Source organism: Momordica charantia (assembly GCF_013281855.1).
Source record: "Momordica charantia cultivar OHB3-1 chromosome 6 unlocalized genomic scaffold, Mcharantia_2.0 BLBB01000006.1, whole genome shotgun sequence".
NCBI lineage: Eukaryota > Viridiplantae > Streptophyta > Magnoliopsida > Cucurbitales > Cucurbitaceae > Momordica > Momordica charantia.
In genome coordinates this window covers 8,739,343-8,761,703 of record NW_028275164.1, presented here as the reverse complement: position 1 = coordinate 8,761,703, position 22,361 = coordinate 8,739,343, and the positions used below count along the sequence as shown (strand labels likewise).

Below are 22,361 nucleotides of genomic sequence, written 5' to 3'. Positions count from 1 at the left end.
AGTACGACTCATAAAGGTGGATGATCGAACTTACAACTTTTTGGCTGTAGCTTTGGTGGCTATGTGATTTTTTTAAAAGATTTTATAACAAAAGTAATAACGTAGTAAACTTTTTATCCATTTTTATTTAATCACAATTTCAACACAAACATTATACTCAATTTTTGTATTCCAAAGTTTTCCTCCGATATCAAATTTGTGTTAGAAATTTCCAAACAGAAATTAAAATATTCACTCTATTAAAATATATAGACTAAAATAGACGTATGGAGGTAAATAAAATAAAATAAACGTCTAAAAAAAAGAAAAAAAAAGTTGTTACTTGGCCAAAAAAGAGAAAAGAAGCATGGAAAAACTTGTGAATTATAAAAGGAAATGTAGGTAGGTCCAGTTGCTGAGGTGGCAGAATTTGATTGGTTGCGATGAAGCGAAGCCAAAAGCTTCTGCGTGTTTCTTGGCGGTGGGAAAAGGGGTGAAAGTGAAGAAATTGTTTGTAAAGTTTTTTCCTTTCGTTTCTCATTAACTTTACGAACGTTCCCCAAATTTTCTTCGCAACCAAACGCACTCTCAGCGGCGAAGAATCAACGGGAACCCAATATTTTTTTGTTTTGTTTTTTTTTTTCCTTTATTTTTTTTGAATCAAATCCTGCTGTGAGATGAGGAAAACAGGAGGGACCGAGAAGAAGAGGGTCAGAAGGCAATCAACTGCTGTTCAAAATGCTGCCAAAGATCCCAATTCCGACACTCCTCCTAGGGTTTGCCCTCTTTTCCCATCTAACTTCTTCATTTCCCTTCTGATTTCGTTTCCTGATCTGGGTTTTCGTCGCCGCGAAGAGGAAATGGGGGTTTCAGTATGCTTCTATGATCGATTTTTTGGATACCCGACTGGCGTATCCTTGCCCAGAATGCGTCTTTCACTAATGGGGTTTGATGTTTTGGACATGTTCTTGGAATTTTTCTTTTGGGTGCTTATATTTTGTGATTTTGCGAGAAATGTTAGAATGATTGATGGAGGTGAAGCTTACGGAATCTGCCATCTGTGATTTCGAATTCCTTAATGCAGAAACGTATGGCGTGTGGCTGGAGAAATGATTAACTTATGTGCTAATGAGTTTTCATTGTTTGGTGTTCTTACGTTGGTTTCTTATCAATGATAGAGAAAAAGAGAAGGCTTTTGGCTGCTTATATTTTGTGCTTTTGCGATTAAAGAGCGATTAATGTGCATGCATTTCAAAGGGGTTTTTGCAGTTCTCAGTTTTGCAGCTTTGGAGGGTAGGCCGAAGGTCAATTAGAAGTTTAAACTGTAAAATTAAAATAGCTTGGGCCCCAATTGCTCAGATTTGCATCCACCTATATGGGCGTTGTTAATTGTTATTTTATGGTTTGAATTTAGGAAAGTATAAATTGTGGGGTTCTGGTGTTTCATCACAAATTTAGAGTATTTTTAATTTCTATCAGTGACGATGAATGGGCATTTGATTTGGATATGCTGAAGGCATTAGACACCATTATTTCTTCACATTGAAACTTCTTAGTTTCTTTAGATAGAGTAGAAACATCTTAAATGGTTATCAGGAAGAGTGGAAGGTGATTGATTGATTGAGTGCATGTGAGTCGAAAGAGAGGGTAAAGTAAAAATGCTTTTGTTTTTGTTTAAATTAAGTTCTTTTAACCTCTATTCAGTATTGGTTTCAATTCGGCTGCCTTTCAGTTATCAATTATATTTTAATTACCTTCATGTTCAACATTGTGCTGAGTTAATATTCTTTATGTGCTTCTCAGTATGATGCGGATTGTTTTTGGTCCTTTTTCCAATTTCTAAAGGAACTTTTCAAGAGGTTTCAAATTGCTGCAGATTATGCACTGGTTGCTGGTGGTTCTGCATGCTTTTCTTTTATTCAGTTATAATTTATGAATTTCATGACTGCTACGCTTATATTATGATAGATTGTTTCAATCACCATTTTTTTATAATCAGGATTCTATTTTTTATTTATTTCATTTTGGCTGTCTTGGTGATCACACACTATATATTTTTAATCTTCAGAAACAAGCTGCAAAGAAGGACGTGTTTCAGTTGTTTGCTGAGAAGGTGAGAGACCACAAGGATTTAGAATCAAGGTGGGCTGTTTTACAAGAGACACGTGTTGAGTATTTCAGAGGCAAGGATTTTGTTAGTTTTTTGAGAAATCATCCGGAGCTCAAGGATATTCTTGATTCAGATAAGAATCTGGAAACTGAAGATATTGGCAATGCATTGCTAAGTAAGAATCTCCTAGTTCGGTGTGATCGTGTGGTGAAAACTGTTCGTCCTGGAAAGAGAAAATTGTCTACATGGCCCGCACATCTGGAGATATTCCCGGTGCGGATTTTTAATGCATTATTTCTCTCTTAAATTTGGGGACTAAGCCTCGTGCTCTCTACTTGGTCATATACATTTGATTTATTTTTTATGGCAAATATATGGTCACAGAATGCTTTTAAAAGTTATATTCAATTTTGAAATTCCAATATTCTCAATATTAATATCAACATTCTTATCTTCTTTTTCCTTTTTCCCATATTACCATTTCCTCTGTTTTTCCTTTGTTTTCCTCACGTGTGTTGTCGAATCTCTCTCTGGAATATTCTCAATATTAATAAGTGGCTTTTTTAAGTCACAATTCTGTTGGATTGTGAATACATACAGATATATACAGAAGGGGGGTGGACTGGGGTTGAACTAAACATTCTATAAAGAATACGGAAGCCTTCTTAATCTGCCAGTAGCAAGATAAGAGGAATATTGCATAAAGAAAATTAGAATTCATAGTCCAAAGAAAGGGCATGAAGTTGCATTCTATCCCATTTATCACCTATGTCCTCATATATTCCTTAAATATTTTCCTTCATTTCACCATCCAAACTCACAAACTAGCAGATGGGAAAGATTTGAAACACCTTCACCCCTTACTCATTTTGGATTTTTTTAGGCAAAGATTTGTTCTAGCCATTCCTTTTTTCTATTGAAATATAGTATTTACTCGCTGATTTAGCTAAATATCTTTAGCCAACCTTCTAATTATTTAGTAGCTGGCATCTTGATGCAAATTTCAAGTAATCATGGGAGAAACCTATTTATCTCATTCCCATAAGTTATTTGAATATCATGTCCTCTACCATTTTCCCAGGTTTTGAATGTGGAGCTTACTCTTGCAGGATCAGGTGTTCTCTGAACATGATGCCTTTTTTGCTTGGACGTTTGTTAAGCGGCGGCCATTTTGGCAGACACTTCTTTCATTTTGTTGGCCTGTGTTGACGCTTGCAATATGCTTGTTTCCTGTATATCCTCATCAGTGCAAGCTTTTGATACTCTACTCATGCGCTGGGGTTCTGCTGCTTATACTCTCACTTCTTTTATGTAGGTCATACAGCACTTTTCATTGGTTTATTTTTGTAATGTGCTTCATTTCTATACTATAAATCATTTAAATGGTGTTATCAATTTAAGTTTGTAGCATGAAGCATTATGGTAGGATGATACCACAAAGTTCTTAATGTTCACGTTTACTGGCCGTGTTGGATTTATTTTCTTTTGATACTGCGAGTGTTCAGGTCTGTTTATGCACACCTCAACAATTCTTGGCCATGTCGAACCTTTACGCCTGTATCATTTACTTTCAGTATCTGCTGCAAGTACCTGTTATTTGTATTCATTTTTTTGAAAATTAAAATACAGGAAAAGCATAATTTTGTTTGATACTTTTATTATTATTGTTTTAGGAATAAGAAGCCAGGAGTGCAATTTTTTTTTACCACTTTAAGACAATTCTCTAAGTATCAGGCAACACAAAAAGTAATTATTGTTGGATAGATTGGGTGAAAAAATTAGAAAATGATTGCAGAAATCGTTTATCTTTCTAGATTGTTGATCTCTAGGTGTTCTTGCTACTGACCAAAAAGATAGAGATGAAAACCATCTCAATTTTGAATTCAGTTTTCGATGTTATTTGTGGTGGCTTGGTTGGTTTATTTGTTCATTTATTATGTTTCTTCTTTGCGGATGTAGAAGAATTATCTTCACTTGGCTAGCACCCCAAAAGGTTCTCATTTATTTTAGAGAATCCTAAGTGGCTTGAGCCTTAGCAATCTCATGTTCTGTATTGCCCAAGTCCTTGGATTTTGTTTAGCCTTTGGGTATTTTTTTAGGTGATAGTAATTGTTACATTGATGGACTAAATATCACCATACCTAGTGACTTTGTTCAAAATTTTCTGGTCATCACTCTCTCTTCTAACGTGTTAAGGTTTCGTTTAAATTTGCAGTGAGGGGAGCAGTATTTGGTGTTTTGTATATTCTTCTGGGTAAGCGCATGTGGTTTTTCCCCAATATTCTCGCGGAGGAAGCAACTTTGCGAGAATTATTCCGGTTTTGGCCGAACAAAGATGAAGAAGAGAAACCAAAATGGACAACAAGACTTTTCTATGCAATGGTGGCTGTACTGATCATATTACTCATGAGGCATCATGCTCCTGATGAGGCTGCCAGAGCAAGGTTAGTGCACGCCTTTCTAAACTCGCATACCACTAAAGATATGTCTGAGAAGTCTAGAAATTTGTGGATTATGTTTGAGATCTCATTAGATCTAATTCTTCTTTATGGGGATCGGTCACTAAGGCCAGACATCATTATTTTGGATTGGAGTCTTTTTCTTTAGGGGTTCTTTCTTGTTGGGCGTTTTTGTATGCCCTTCCTGTTTTTGTATCAAGTGTTTTTTCTTATAAAAAAAAAAAAGATATGTCTGAGAAGTCTATGTATGATAATTCACTGCTGCTCTTTTTGAAGCACCCAAATTTGAAGAGCAGTTTAGAATGGGACAAGTTACACTTTGGTGTAGCTGAAAAAATACGACGAGCAGTTTAGAATGGGACAAGTTACACTTTGGTGTAGCTGAAAAAATACGACCTTACTTGTACCTAATCTATTTCCAATAGGCGGGACAACTGTGTCCTTGAGTTGAGGAAATATTCAGTACAAAAGTAATTTGAAAATTGTTGTGTAGCGCGTTTATCATATGATACGAATAATCGGCATTGTCCAACCTTGAATGTCGAAGAAAGTCGTGATACCATGTTCAATTACCTACTGTTAACTGACTTGAATTTTTATTTCTTAGGGGCATCTGTCCCATTTCCCACCTGAGAAGATGTAAATATATGAACAAATACTATCTTTCTGGTTTTGGTCATGAACTGATTTTGCTCTTGCAGATATCAAAAGCGTGTGTCGAATATCATCGACGATGTTCTCGAATGGTCTCCAAGACTTGCTCTTTCTGGGATGATGGAGAAGCAGCAAACAGTGGTGAATGCCACAAATCCAGACCCCGAAATGGCAGAGAACCAAACAGTTGACAGTACAGGTTCGGATTCTATCCCAGAACAACCTGAGCCAGAAATTGTAGACGATGTAGTGGACTCTGATCAATATAATCGCGACAGTGACCATACACATCAGTAGAGGTCTGTTTCAATGTTTTGTGGAAGAGGAGAACCATGATAAATGTGTTCTTATATCAGCTTTGTTTTTTGTTTTTTCTATTTTTGTTAAAACAGTTGGTTTTTGTTACCTATAACCTTTTTAGGAGTCACTGAAGTTGGTTTATATCCAAACTAAAGTGAGCTTTTTTACTGAGTTCTTTATGATTCACACCACAAATCATCTGTGACATGTACATGTAAACTCTCTCTCTTTAAAATGTTGCAAATACTCGTTGATTGATTTTGCTGACATTTGAAGTTGCTTTAATCTCCTGTTTCTATTGTCGAATCGTCATCCATTGCCCGAGTCTCTCTTCTGTGAACCTGTCTCTCCAATTTGCTTTAGTAGTAACTTTAGAGGGAAGAAGCTTTCAACAATCTGGTAGATGAAGCTGGTTGAAGTAATTTCCCTGCTATGAACTTACTTCTTTTGTTTTTCTTTCCCAATAATTGAACTGATTAAAGTTGACTGTTTGAAAAAGGTTGATTGAACTACTCATTGACCAAACCAACCAAAACTTGTGTTTTGGATGGTCTTGGAAGAAGGTTTTATTAACTAAAACCTGTTCAGAACTTTGTGAAACAAAATTTCAGTCAATGGGGTGGGTTTTAACGAGTACTCGATTTAGTTTACGCAGTTCGTTTTGACAACGATTTTATTTTTAAAAACTATGTTTTTCATAACTTTTTTTGTGAATCGAGTAAGCTCTCCTTGCATGCAACAATGCGGTGCTTAACAAATATGGAGCTCCAATTTGTTCTCGAGCCTTGTACTCAATTGCTTCTCGACTCCTATCCAATTCCACTCGGGTTAACGAAATATGTAGGGCACTAGAAAATCTCTCCCTCGTCTAATGGTTTAGATACTATAGGAAGATTATTCCAGGAATTCTTTTTTAATACACTTTAAAAGTAGTTTTTAAATTTTAGAAAAAAAATATGTTTTTTTCCAAAGAAGAAAAAGTAAATGTTATTAATAATAAAGAGAGACTTTCAATTTCTCCATGTTTCAACCAAATAAATGATTTATGACGGTGATACAATGCATATGAACATAGTTAAAATAATTATCAAGGATTAATAAAAAAAAATATTTGCAATGATCTCTGTAAAACTCAAAAGGGCTTCAAGCATTCTCACGTACGCAAGAAGAATCTTTCAGATTGCTCCTACCATTTCTACTTTACACTCATTATTACTCTTACAAGATAAACACTTTATAACTTTTTTCCTCATGATTTAAATTGTTCTATTCCACAATATCATAGATCAAAATATTATAAACTAAATACAGATATACAATGGCCATCAAAGCTGAAGCAAAACTTGTAAACTCCACCCAGTTTTTTATCTGAAAATTATAATTTGAACCAGTAATCTGTCCACCTTAGATTAAAAAATCTAAAAACATTTCAAGAGTAAGCTTTGTGAATCACAAACCATATCCATCCTAAGCCTTATGATCCATTTAGTTTCACTCTGCTATATAATACATGAGGTCAAACTCCCCACTCCCTTCAGTCCCCAGTCATCATAATAAACTCTGTACAAAAAGCCACAAAAAAACAGGAGAATGGAATGAAGGAGAGATCCCAAAGACTTATAAAGAAGCCTTTCAAGCCATGAGATCCTGCAAGTCATATGTCATTCCACATTCGATCTTTTTTCAGAACAGAACAAAGCCAAGAATGATTTGCCGCCTAGCGTGCTCGCCGGGAATGCAGTACCACTTACTTTAACAGCCAAGCAATCGATCCCCCCTAACCGAATTGGGTCGTCGTCGTCTTGGTATTCGCCACTGGTGGTTGGTGCAAGTTGCTACTGAGAGGCCTTGTTCATCGATGAACTTCCATTTCGCTGTTCGGAACCGTCGTTTAGGCAGTAACCACTCTCGTTTGCTTTGTCAGAATGCATCTCGTTTTCATTAGCTTCGTCTTTCTTGGCAAAACGCCCTCCACTACCCCTCGTCCTTCTTATGGCATGCTGGTGTCTAGATTCATGGAGGTATGGCTGTTGAATGAGAAAAGTGAGCAACATAGCCAAAAAGGGAATTCATTTGTATATAGTAAGAGAGTGAGAGTAAATATAATTAATAAGCAAAAGTATTTTGTTGAAATAACTCATTGGTATCAGTACTTAGAATTCAAGGATACAGTTGTACAACCTATAGAGCAGATCCTGTTCAAGAAAAGTCGTTTAATTATACTACTAACCAAAAACATTGTCTATCAGAGAATATAAATCTTGATTAGATGGGTGTTATTATTAAACAGCTTTAGATTGTTCAGTTGTTTCTTTACCCTTTTTCTTTTCTAACCTGCTTTAAGTTCTAAATCGCCAGACCATAAGAAACATTTTGTTATGAAGAATATATTTTCAAACTTCAAGGCACTACCAGATTCTAAGATTTGAAGATGATAACAGAGTACATGAAAGGTTACTCATCAAAATTCAGAAAGTAACCCCCCTAAAACAAAAAAAGAGAGAAAAAACAAAATCCAGTCCACCAAAACTATACAAAATCCACCTTTCTGGCTTTTATCAACTTCTTCTCAGCCTCAGCTTTTGCACGTGCTTGCCTTCGCCTCAAAATTCCTTGGTACTGCTTAGCATTCACAAAAACGGGGTCTTGTGCTATCTCAATGGGCAATGGCATTCTAGCATGCGGTGCTCCAACCATAGGATATCCCTGTCCATTACAAACATTTACAAAAAGAAGCATGAAAAATATTTCCCACTGGAGATTTGTGCAATGAAAACATCAGCTCTCTTTGCATTAGAAAATAATTACAAAATACAACAAATTATGGTAGTCTAACAAACAACTTTGAGAAAATATAAATATCATAAGCATTTTTCTCTGAGTTAAACATGGTACGAAGAGTTTTTTTTTGGAAATGACAAAAGACTGACTCAAAAGAGTGTTACGTGTTAAAAAATATTGGTCCTAGTCCAGATCCATCAGCATTGATCTCCCAACAGTCACATTATTTCATGAAACATCAACGGAATGGACCCGAAAGTAAAAGCAAAATTTTAATTGATATATGATCAACAAACGAATTGAATTCCACAGATTTGGAAGCACAATCCCCATTTTTCATGAACTTGGACCAAGAGCCTTCTGCACTGGAAGCTGAACTTCCATTCTTTACAACAGTCAAAAACCCTATTGGTGTCCTTTGGAGGTGTCATTTGACTTCTGATTTCAACAATTATGGTATTGAGCACAGGCTACTAAAGAAAAAAAAGATGAAAGTGACACCACTCTCTCATTTCTATGAGGTTGAGATAATAACATACCAAGGGCTGGTGACCATAAAAAGCCATCATTCCTCCATAATATGGGTCCTGATATGGATTTGATGCACATGCCTGGCAAGAAACACAGGAAGTTATTCAGTTATAAATTGTACAATCATAACTTTGGCCCACTTCGTAATGGAATCTAGAATCTGGAAATATAAGCACAGCCAAAGAAATAAACAAGATAAATCATTCTCGACTGAAAAGGAACGGAACTTACAATAGAGTGGCCAACAAGTTCGAGTTGTGTAGACTGCGTCGGACATTCACCGTGCATAGCTGGCAGAGTGGATGAAACATGCTGCATCTTTTGAGCATCCAGTCTGTAGCTTCCAGCTGAAATCATGAGAAGCTATTGTTATAAAGTCAGATATAGTTTAGAAAAATTATTTCTCATTGCTAGTGTCATGAGTTTAAACAACTAAACGAAATTTTCAATGTTGCACATTTTCTCTATTGCTTTTCTTTTTAGGAATTTAAATCACTATGTAGTATAGTAAAACTGTACAACTAATTTTCATCATCATGAATTAATGGTTACTTAAGAAACAAGAACATTTGAAGACAACACAAATTTGGTCTATTGCTAATTTTGGTCTTCTTAAGATAGTTTTCAGAAATTATCCTACCAGATTTAACTTTTGACTCAGAAAGTTGTTCTCTACTTATTACTTACTTTTTTATTTTTTTGTTATGACAAGCCTCTCATTACAATAAGCTTCAAATAAGATAAGATTCTATATTGTCAAGCACAAATAGAAAATCCAAAGATGTGAAGAGCTTATTTGAGAGGAAACTTGCTGTAAGAACTAGAAATCAATTAAAGACATACCAGAATGTGGGGATCCAGTAGCTTGCACTTCTTTGGTAACATCATCTTCTTCATCGTTTAAATCATTATTAGACACAGACTGACCATCATTTGACTCTGAACCACCATTAGGGAATTCAAGAGAAGTTGAACTGGAAACATTTCCCCCTACCACAGGCAAGGGAATAGGATTGTACCCAATACCACGCCACCAGGGTTCGTAATAGAGACTTGTGGACGGCGCACCATTTGGATCAGATTCGAGCTGATTATTGGTTTCAGACTTTGACTGCATACCTTCAAACCCTTTGAAACAAACAAAAGAGCCGTGAGTTCTCAATTGCCACTAAAGTAAAGACTTTAATAGTCAGTAATTCCAAAAAGTATCCTTTCCTATTTCCAGTTAGAAAGTATCATTTAATGTCAATAGTAATGGTAATGGATTCCCCTATTATCTGTTATTTAAGGAGTTTTAATTTATGATCATAGTAAGTTGAAAGCTACACAGATCCTTGTAATGGTCCAAATTAGTAGTCCTATCTGACCTAATTACACAGACAGTTAAGGAACTCTTAGACTATTCAGTCTCTTTTTTTATGGAAAATCTTTCTTCTCCCTCTACTTTAGCCAGGGTGAGGAGTAAAGAATAACTGCAGCAGACAAAAAGCATATCAAATAAATGTTTTCATGATTCAATCCTGTACTATTCCATCTTTTTGGTACCTTTTGCCTAAATTGTTATCTCCATTTCTTTTTCTTTATGTAATATGTGTGACTAAATTTAGTTTTCCTGGATGGCTACACTTCCACTTTTTTTTTCTTCTATAGTAATGAGTTTATGGAACCCTCACATCACTCTATAAGTTTAGGGTTAAATTCTATGCATAACACCTTAATCTAAGAAGACAAAAAGGCACGACAAATATGAAAAAATGCGGCTCAACAAAATACTATCAACCGGTTCATATCAAACTCTAACAAGAATTTGCACCAAACGCCAATGCTCCACAAATAAAGGCAAACCAAACTAAGCTAAACTAAAAACAATTCCAAGTTAAAGCCTAAATTAACCAACAAAACCAACGAGACTGATATTGATCCTATTCTTGCAATCAGTTGATACCAAATAAACTAACAACTAAACCTGAAAACTATATACCCCTAGAAAATCACTATAGCTTTGTTTCTCTTTTAACCAATTGGAGAGATTTCTTGTAACTCCCTTGGTTTGGGATCTTCCCCTTTTGTATTCCTTTTCCATTTCATTACATTAATGAAATCTGTTTCTTTTCCAAAAAAATATATATATATACCCCTAGAAAATTAATAAAGTCTCACCTTGAAATTAATAAAAACTATATCCCCAAAACAGTTTCTTTCCACCACCCTAGCTTCCTTTCAAGATCCAACAGAGCATAGTACCAGGTCATACACACTTGGTGCATGATTAAATTTAACATAAGGAGTTACCCAAAGCAGAAGAAGAACTAATCTTAGGTAATTACACTTCAGTTCTAGACCCCTTCCCCATCCCCTTTAAGCTAAAAAATGTAGAAATTAAGTAGAAAAACATTCATCCACTGGTTTCCATAAAGTTGCATCCACTAAATTCCTATCAACAGAAAATCAAGTTTGATAAGTTAACCTCCGAATTCACCCACAAGCTACGTGTTTCTTGGCACCCAAATGATCACAAAAGTAGACTGGCAATAATTTATCCAGTTTCAAAGCTGTGATCATGTGACACACAAACCATCAAGTAACCTCCGACAAGCATAAAAAATCCCCAATCCGAGAAAAGCAAAAAAACGGAGCACGAACAGGAATTCTCTGCCAACACATCACCCAATTACTCAAACTCTCCCAACAACCAATCGCAGAAAGAACCCAAAAGCGAACAAGGGCACAGAAATTCCCAAAAGAAAAAGTGAATTGGGGGAATACCCTAGAAGCCAAACACCAGATACCCAGCAATAGAAATAAAAAAACCCAACAAAAATCGCTTACCGGCGGAAGAAACAATCGTCCAGACTCCAAAGGGAGAAAGGGGAAAGCAAAGACGAGAGAGAAGGGGAAAAAAAAGGAAAAAAAAAAAAGGGGAAATCGAAACGGTGGAGAGAATTGAGAAGATTGAAGGAATTAAAAAAATCCCTCCCGAATTCAGAATACGATTATGAGAAAGAATTGTGTTCTCTCTCAGTAGGAATTGGAAGACTCTTTTTTTTTTTCAGGTTTCAACTTTTGGGGCATTTAAATCTCAAAGCTATGGATATGATAATCTCACCTACTGTGGGACCCACCAGAGCTTTTTTCACTTTCCACTCACCCACGTGGCAGCTTCCCCTCTGTCTCTCCATTGCTTCATTTCATTTCCTCCTTTCTTATTATTATTATTATTTAACTTTAGGGAGAGAAAAAAACTTTTCTCCCCGGTGCTTAATTTAATTATGTATTTTTAAATTGATAATAATATAGGTTGTATTTGGTCGGTGATTAGATAATAGAAATTTGAAAATAATACAATAAAAAATAGAATTATATTTATCAAAGTTTCTATTGAATGTAATTTTGGATTTTAAATTTTAAATTTTAAATCTGAAAGCGTTAAAAACATATAAAAATGTTTTATGTTTGGATCACATGATGTGAAAATAGTTTTCAAAAACAAATATGTCAAACGCATAATCCAGATTGTCAATTAAATAGACTTTTGGTCTCTCAACTTCGATGAGTAACAACATATTCCAAGTAGTTAAAATTTGTAATGATATAATACTTATCGTAAAAAATTTCATCATGATTTTTATTATGTAATGATTTACTCTTTTTAAAAACTCTCATTAAATTTTAATGTAATTTTTTACGACAATGACTAAATTATTTTAAACTCTAAATTACATGGGACTAAATTGTTAAATACTAAAACACAGTGAGTAATTTGTTATAAAATTTAAAAATACATGGACTAAATCGTTACAAACTAAAATTATTTACTAAATTGTTACTCAAAGTATAAAGTCCATGATAATTCTTTTTTTTTTTTAACTTTTAAATTGTATTTGATAGAGATTTTAAGTCATACTTTTAAATCCAATACTAGCTAGACTTACCTATAGGACTCTAAAACACAAATTTATGGAATATTCTTACTCAAATCTAGCAACTATCACAATTAATTAATAAATATCAAATTCGAATGAATGAATAAGATATTTATTGCTATTTTGAAAGTAAATGCTCCGATATCTAGCTATCTAAGATATTTATTGCTATTTTGAAAGTAAATGCTCCGATATCTAGCTATCTATATAATCGTTAAACTACAAAAGAAAAAAAAAAGGTCATGCAGGAACGATTGAAAGTATAATAAATATGAAAAATCATAAGATTCAATCCCAATAGTTCTTTTCATGAATATAGAAATCCTAAGATTTACGTTTTTTTTTTCCTCAAAGGACTAAGATATTGGGTCATTTAAATTTCGGTGTAATGGATGTTTTTTAAAATATAAAATACGAAATATAATAGTTATGAATTGAGACTTCAAAAATTTGAATTTATAAACAATATTTTCATCAAATGTGTTATTTATTTTGTAATCTAATTTAAAATTTTAAAACTAAACAAAATAAGTTGGTTAAATATTTTGTTTTTGGTTTTCTGTTTTTTTAAATTAAGCTTATAAAAAATATTACTTCTAAATTTTATATGTAATTATTTTACACTTTACGTAATTATTTGTTTTGCTATCTATTTTTTTTAAAATATTTTCATAATCTAGTAAAACTTTGAAAAATAAAAGAAATAATTTTAAAATATTTCCAATCTAATTCTTATGGTCAAAAATATTGTTAAGATTTAAGAATGATTATTTAAGAATGTTAGATCAATCAATTAACGAGATACCAAATGTGTTTATAAAAGATTAGGAGGACCTAAATTATTATAGGGTTTATATTAGTAGGACCCTAAATTATTATAAAATTTACATTTTGGAGACTACATCGTTAAATACTAAATTTGAAAAACTAAATTGTTAGGTATTTAAAAATACTAAGAGAAAAAACGAAACAAAATAAAGGATTGTGAGGTGGGTGAGGGTGATTATATCAGTCCCACTTTGGAGAAAAATCGAGAGATTGGAAGCCACGTAATGCGGTGTTGACTTGACTGTACCAATTCTCCCAACACGTGGCGCCAAAGCCTGGACCACTTCAGCAAACAACTCACGCCACTGATCGCCACGTGTCCCTACTTTATTTTCTTTTCTTATTAAATTCAATTATGCTCCAACCTTTTTTCTTTCTCGTTTTTCCCCTTTTGATAAAACTATGCTTTCACACGACCAACAATTTATAATTTAAAGTCTAAAATATTGATTTTTATTATGAATATTATCCAAAATCAGATGTCCAGGTATCAAAATATGAATGTCTAAATAACCCTAACCTATGTATCAATTGTATCAATTTCTTTAATTTGTTTAGTATCTTCAAGTGACGAGTTGACCCTTAACCATGTATATCTATATTAGTATCCAGATATAACACCTTATGGTTGTACAAATTATCTCTAAATATTGGCAAATCATAGTGGAAAAATTTTTGAGTGGATTTTGGTGGAAATTTATGTAGATTCTAAAACTGTGTTTTTTTAATTTTCAAAATTCCAAATTTATATTTTAATTCTATATTTTGTTTAAATCTTGTATTTGTTAGTGACTCGTGATTCATTTTGCTCCATAATTTTACAAGAGTTTTAATCCTTTTGGGGGGTTTTTCTATAATTTAATTTCTAATGTTTAAAAAGTTTTTGATTAGAGAGGTATACGTCAATTATCGCTAAGCTATCATCGCTTAGACATGTTTAAAAAGTTTGAATATTATCTATTTTTTAGTTATATTATTTCTATGGACATGAGTTGATTATAAGATTATATGACATTATACGTGATAAAGTTGGTATAGATTTCCCAACTATTTAAACATAGTTCAACTAGTTAAAGTATCTATTTTTAACTAAGTGGCAAGAGTTCGGATCCATTTTACCAAAAGTACACTAATATCTTTTAACATTAGAGATTAGAGAGACTGAATTGAAAAAAATACTCAAATATTAAGGACTAAAAGATATATTTATCATAGGTTTGAATAATTCTATAGGAAAACATGAGTTTTGTGATTCAACTCTAAATTTGATTTTTTTTTTCTCGACTGGAACTCTAAATTTGAGTCAGTGGTTGAAACTAATATAATTGGGTTTTTTTTTTCTTATTAACATTTAAAGTTTGGACGTGATATCTATATGATCTTTAAGGTTTCTAAAGTGACTTTTTTTTTTATCTTGAGATATAGAAAATAGTTGCAAATGGTCCTGAGTTTTTATTGTTAGTTGAAATTTGAAAAATCAAGTGACACTCCTGAAAATAGATATCAATTATTTCCACGTTTCTTTAATTTTAGGATTGAATACGATGAAATTGAAAGTTTATAAATATGAGAAAAGTATTTTTCTTCATTTTTCAAATAAATTAAGTTGACACAATATATTTTAATAATTAATACCAATACCTAATAAGATGACTTAGAAAGGAAGGTCTCTAACTGTCATTTTAGTTGAGTAACTTCATCGTAAGAATTGAAGTATCAACTTTTTGTTATATATATCTTATCTAAGGACACCTCGAAGTGATATCAGATCTTAGACAAGACTTTGTTAGAGACCTTAATATATTAAGATTTTCGCAGCATCAATAATTCTTATTAATACTTTATTTCAATGTTTTTTTCTTTATTAATTAATTCTTGAATACCATTGTCAATTGTTTTATTTTCTAATAATCTAATTTGTAAGTCAACTCAAGCATTCATATGAAATGTATTCATTTCTAGATTCATGACTTCTATGTCAATTATAACTCATTTTATCTCCTAATTGACTTGTATTAGATTTAATACCAAATAATTTACAACAAAAATAATAAATTTTATCAAAATCAAGATACCCGAGTATCTCAGGAATGAAGATTTGAAAATGAAGATTTGAAAAATGTCTGATGAATATTTGAAAAATGTCTCATTTTCATCTTTTTGAAAAATTGAATAACTTTGTGATCATTTTCTACCAATAAATCAATTAAATTAGAAGCGAATTTTTCCATCTTCCTTGATCATATGTGTTATAATCGGAATGCATCAGTAAACCTAAGTAAAACTTTCATACATATTACAATTTACATTCAATTTTTCTATTCTTCTTTTTTTTCTTAAGTTTTTCCTACCTAGATTCATATTTTCTTTTAGACATATTGATATTCTAAGTAAGTAAAATCTAAACAAATCTAAAATATTAAGGTATTGAACAATCAATAATATATGAAATAAAATTTTTAAAAAAAGTAAAAGAATTTGAATGAAAAAACCTGAAACTTTAAAGCTGCAATTAATAATGATTTCTACTCTAGCAATTAATAATCACAGGAGTTCCGAGATTTCGTAGAAGATAAAACATGAAGAGTTGAGATTTGAGAGAGCAAGTTAAAGTTAAAATTAGTCCAACCTACCTAATATATATTTATTGAGTTTTTTTTTCTTTTTTTTAAGAAACTTGAACGGTTTTAATGGTAAAAAATAAATAAATAGATAAGGAACCCCACTCTGAATTTGGGAGAGTCGAAGGTTTTAATGGTAAAAAATAAATAAAAAGATAAAGAAGGTAGAAGGTCTCCCATCTGAATTTGGGAGAGTTGAAGTTATATCAATGGTTTAGATTTTAAAGGAAATTTGAATGGAATTATTAAGGAAAAAAAGAAGATAAAAAGTTAACCAATTTGAAATAATATCTAATTAAAATTGAGAAAAAATTTATGAGCTCATCCTAAGATAATTATATACATTTTTAGTTTGTATTTTTAATATTATAATAAAATTTATAATTATTTTTATATTTTAATTTAGTTTAAATTGGTCCTGATCTTATCTCTTATCTACTAAGTTATGTTTGAACAAACATGTAATATATTATTAATTAACTATATATTTCAACTTAAATTATTTAGTGAGGTTAATAATATCTTATTAGTAATAAGACAATAATACTTTTATTTTTCATTTGAAAAAGAAAAAAAAAGGAAGAAAATAAAACTTCCCTTCAATTTATCTTTTCAGTATCACAACTCACAAGTGTTTTCATAAAAAGAAATTAATAATAATTTTAGCGGTCTTAATTAGTTTCTTTGATTTCCATTATTAGATATCTAATATATGAATTAAATTTACCCAATCCAATATTAACAAGCCAACCCAATCCAATTGGTCATATGGGCAATGCCTAGGTGGAATGAGGCAAGGGAATTGAGCGCATCCTTATTTTTGCTCCTACTTTGAGCACTAACGGCTGAATACTACACCGATACTAGATCTTTATGTGTAGGTTCAACTTGAGCTAGAAGACAATGACGTACATGTGGCACTCACGTGACACTCGCCAAAAATCGACATCAATAATAATATGTATTTTAAAATATCATTACTTCTTATTTTTTTCGAATATAATATAAATATGACTTTTGTTATTGACTTTTATATATATTACATCTAATTTAAGTTTGATCTGGAACTATGCTATTTTTATAAAACTTCAAAACTTTTGCTATATTTAATAATATTTATTTATTTATTTTATCTTATTCAGGTAAATATATTTTAAAATTATGATCCAACTAGTCAAAGCCATTTGATCCAACCGACTAGGTATCGAGGATGACCAAAGACATTGTAATTTTCCAAGTCTTTGGGTCAACTTTGACTCAATAAGTCAATTTTTATTCATCAAGTTTTCCATTTTTCAAAATTACTTTCTATTTTGGATACAACAAAAAAAAAGTAATAATTAATATAGCAACTTTTTCTTTTATTTGCAGATATAGCAAAAATCAGAAGCTCGACTCAAATGAAAAAAATGAAAAATTATCTATACTTTTTACAATATATATCTAATATCAAATATATTTGTGGTATATTTTATATATTAGATATTTAGCCAAATAGATTAGTATACTTTAAAATAAAATATATATATATATATATATGAATCTAACTTTAATCAACAAACCAAACATATGACTTGCCCATACGTTTAGTTTGCAGAGGTTGGATGGCCCGATCAAGACTCAAATAATCACTTTAATCTATGGTTTTGAACGAGAGAAATAAGCGAAGAATTCTATTTTCAACTCTGACTCACACTTTAGCCCTTTTTTTTTTCTATTACTTTGAAAGTAGCTGCTTAACTTCAACCACTCGAATTTTCGATATTTCTTTTTATCTTTTTCATCAAACAAATGACTGCTTTTGAAATCCTTAGTTATTCTCATGATGTTGTTTGAGCCAATGCATTTTAAATCGGCCTAATCTATGCGTGGGATTATTTACCTTAACAATGAAAATAAAAATCTACCACCAAGGGAAAAAAAAAGTGTGAGTGCAGAATTGAATGCAAGTCATGGTCTAAAGAAAGACAAAGCAATTCTTTTTCCCTATAATTGTTACTTTGTAAATCAAATCCTAAACAAAGTTAGACATATCAAAAGCCTCTTGCAACCATTTTTTCCAACCATCTAATGCCAAACTAAAGCTGACACACATACATATATTTTCTCAATTTCTCTTTTATGATCAATTTTATTTTCTTGGTCTTTTGGAATTTGAAGATAAAGCAAGGAAGATACCTTAAGCTTTGAAAAAAAAATAATAATAATAAAGAGAGAGTATTTGAGATTCATAACTTCGACGGGAAAATTATTTTCACTAATATAATGAGTCATTTTTTATTCCTGAATTTTCATCTGAAATTTTTTAAACTTGTTTTTTAAAATTTTTAGGACTAATTCGAACCTTTTAAAAATTTAGAGATCAAAGTGACCTATTAGTAAAAATGCATGTAGGGAGTAATAAAGTATTTTTATCTTTATAATTGAATCGCTCCATAAATTCTATATTAATATTAAAGATTTTGACGATAATATATTGTAATAATGTGTTGATTAGATTTATTGAAAGAATAGTCTAAATAAGTTTGAGGGGAAGTGCAACTTTGTTTTTGTAATTTTGTTAAGATTATCATAACAAAAATTTAATAAAAAAAGGTCTATTAAATAATCTTATCTTTCAGATATATTTGATTATATTGGCAATAAGAGGAGTAGTCGATGCTCATTTGAGCTTTTGGTTCTATATCATATTAATATTCATGGGTTCCATTTGAAAATCAATTGGTAATGAAATGTATCTATTATAAACCGTTATTAGGTCACATCTCTTTTTAATGTGAGATCCTTAACAATTAGCACCTGCTTCTGATAATGAAGTCACGAGTTCCAATCCTCTCGGCACACTTGTTGTACTAGAAAAGGAACCTATAGTTGTATTTTATAATTTGCGTCCCTCTTTAGTTGATAAAAAAGACTAGTTACAAATTTTTTTAGCAAGTTAGAAAATAATATATATAATATTTTGTGTTAGACGTTGCATAAATAATTTTATTAAAATCTTATAAATAATTAATTGATTGACTAATAAATGAACTAAAATTCATTGCAAAATTTTATATTTCGGTAAAAAAAAATAAAACTGCAGTATTAAAATCCTATAAATGAGAGAGATTTTACTAAATAACATAAATTTAATATTTATTTTTAAAAATTGTTACAAATATTTTTTTCTTTCAAAGTATAGTATAACTGTGACATTTTTTGTTTTTTGTCTTTTACATTTGAATAATAAAGTTTTTAATAAAATTTCTAACTTTCTACTATATTTAAAAACACATATCCTACCCCATAATATTTATGTAAATATCTCTAAAAACACTATTCAATCACAATTTCCTACCAAAAGAGTAATTCTATGAGTCCTATTTTTAAAGAATATATATACCACATAAATACAGGTACAGATAATTCAAACATGTGTCTTTTTAGAGAAGACAGGCATATTTCAACTACTAAATCATGTCTGAGAGGTACTAACAACATATGTGCCAATGTCAATAAAAATAAAAATTGAAACTTCTAATTTTTTCACATAATGACTCAATCAATTGAGTTATGTTCCAGTCTATCGTAAAGTGAATGCGGGTCGTTTACGGGCTTAAAATTCTACCTATTTTGTTGAAGAGGCCGGCCCACCACATGGAGAAGAAAGACAGGTAGGGCACAAAGACAACCTAAATTTAATATTGTATATACTTTTTTGTTTGTTTATTTTCTTCTTTAAACAAAGCTTAGGATCCTCCATTTGATTCTTTTAATACACCAAAAACTTTTTAACCACCACCACTAAAACACACTACCACCTCACCTCTCTTCTTTTTCCACTCACAAGGAAAAAAAAAGGGAACCTCCATTTTTTCTTAATTTAAAATCATTTCTATCAACCAATTAATTATCATTGAATTGGGTTTAATAAGTCATATAGTACATTCACTTTTGAATTACCACAATAATAATTTATGTATAACTCTAATTTGATATGACTTGCAATATCATTTGAAAAAGATGTGTTATTTAACATTCAAAACGCGTTTCGAACACGTAAAGAGTATTTACAATTCACAAATTAAACTTGTGTAAGTGGAATTTTATAAAGGGAGTCTAAATTTAGTATGTGATGATCCGTTTGTTTAATTATCTATAATTGTAGGACTTTTTAATTGTATATAACCATAGATTGGTGGAAGCTTACTTTTACACCGTATATATATCGAGATTTTTATAAAATAATAAACCTACGAGTTAAGGTTCAAGTTACACATTTAAAGTTTTGTAATCTATTATGATTTTTGTATAACTCAAATAAAATTCAAGGTTTTCAACTTTCCACCTTTATACCATCACAAGCGTTAATTAAAGCTATGAGTCAAACATTTTCAGTAGCGACTAGTTTTATAACTTTCAACAAACCTAAATTTTATATAAGCGTTAATTAAAACTATGAGTCAAACATTTTCAGTAGCGACTAATTTTATAACTTTCAGCCAACCTAAATTTTAGAGTTTATATGTATAAAAGAGGCTTTTTGAATTTTATTTATATATAAAGTGATTTTTGAGATTTTTTACTTTAGATTTTATATATGAAATATTGAATTTTCAATTATATACATACACATATACATACACACTGGTGGTACCTATCAATCAATTTTTAAAATTCTCTTTAAACTTGTATTCACTTTTTTTTTTTTTTGGTTCTTTAACATTTAAAATCTCAATTAAAAACTGAATTATCTGAACCACCTAAAACAAATTAGAAAGAAAAATAGTTGTATTAGGCATAATATCTTTGGCTAGAAGAAAAACAAAAACAAAGTTTGACCCAAGAGATAAAAACAAATGCATAAGATAATCATAAAACCACAAGGCAAGCAAAGCCAAAATTTTCCCAAGCAAAAGTTTGACCAAAAGGACAAAGAAGGGCTCAATATATTTGGGTTTGGGAAAACAAATTTTTGGAGGGTAATTAACCTAGGATTCTATGAAAGTTTTAATCATCCCCATGTTATGTTTATATAATGTTTTAAAAGGGCAAAGGAAAAAAAATGTACTTTATTTCAATCACCAAAGCAAAAGTTGATTGCTTTGCTCTTCATGACATGGTTTCATTGTTGGAATATTGAAAAAGGAATCTCTCTTCTCCTCCTCCTCCTCCACTTCAAGAGAGAGAACACACACACAAACTCCCATCCACATGCATATAGATAAGAGTAAATCAAAGGTTTAAATCTCGGTTACAGCCCGTTTGTTTTATTTTGATCTCTAAATTTTTAAAATTCTTATTTTAGTCTTTAAATTTTTAGAATATCTATTTTAATTTCTTTTAGTACAACATGTAGGAGTGGGGATCGAATTCAACACCTCTTGATTTGAGATATATGTCAATTACCACTATACTCGCTTTGATAGAATATCTATTTTAGTTTTTGAACTTTTAAAAAATAACTATTTTAGTCCTTGTATATTGTTTCGCCGCCTAAGATCCACGTATCTAATATTTGCCTCCTATTTATGTGACTTTTTTTAGTACAATAAATTGGGAGTGTGTAAATTTGAATCTTCGACCTCGGAAGGAGGGATAAATGCCAATTATCGGTAAACTATACTCATGTTGGCTCCAATTTATATGATTTGAATACGTATTCATATTAACACATTAAAACACAGTAAATGTAAAGATCCAAAATAGAATAATGTTAAAGCGGAAGGACCCTAAACAGAACTTAAACAATAAATAATAAATATCAATCCCCAAACCCTAAATATAGTTAAAGAACAATTCAAACCCATAGTGTCTTAGTTTTTCCTCATTCCAATGTTGTTGTCTCTCTCCTATCTCTTTCTCTCTCTAGAGTACAAAGAGACAATATGTTGTTAAATCAATTTGAAAAGGGAGGCCAAATTGTTTAATAAAAGTTGTTTCACACGGATTAACTTGGAGAGTGTTTTGAGTTTTAAACTTAGCTTAAATTGAATTTAAAAGAAAGTTTGCATCTTTAATATATTTTAATAATAATATTGCAATTATGGAAATCTCTTAGTTGTTTAGCATTCAGATTTGTTGCCTTCATGGGATCTTGTTTTTTTGTTTGATGCTCTTTCTAGGTGGGTTTTTTTTTAGGATATATAAAATAATTTTTAATTTTTTTTTTTAAATGTAGGTTTTATAGAGA

General features: G+C 31.2%; 2 protein-coding genes across 2 annotated transcripts; one reads left to right on the top strand and one right to left on the bottom strand.

Annotated features, from left to right (window-relative positions):
• The first annotated feature begins 476 nt into the window (after nucleotides 1–476).
• On the top strand, nucleotides 477–5,771 carry LOC111021636 (translocation protein-like protein). Its single transcript, XM_022298659.2, has 5 exons — nucleotides 477–755; nucleotides 2,048–2,362; nucleotides 3,199–3,400; nucleotides 4,305–4,533; nucleotides 5,250–5,771. Exons 1-5 carry the CDS (start codon nucleotides 657–659, stop codon nucleotides 5,497–5,499), a joined length of 1,095 nt encoding a protein of 364 aa, XP_022154351.1. The 5' UTR covers nucleotides 477–656; the 3' UTR covers nucleotides 5,500–5,771.
• A 1,063-nt stretch (nucleotides 5,772–6,834) lies between these two features.
• Nucleotides 6,835–11,863, bottom strand: LOC111021642 (nuclear transcription factor Y subunit A-1). The gene is made up of 6 exons (XM_022298666.2): nucleotides 11,644–11,863; nucleotides 9,658–9,942; nucleotides 9,046–9,161; nucleotides 8,823–8,894; nucleotides 8,047–8,208; nucleotides 6,835–7,529 (listed from the first exon to the last, which is right to left on the bottom strand). Exons 2-6 carry the CDS (start codon nucleotides 9,929–9,931, stop codon nucleotides 7,338–7,340), a joined length of 816 nt encoding a protein of 271 aa, XP_022154358.1. The 5' UTR covers nucleotides 9,932–9,942; nucleotides 11,644–11,863; the 3' UTR covers nucleotides 6,835–7,337.
• Between the last annotated feature and the right edge of the window lie 10,498 nt (nucleotides 11,864–22,361).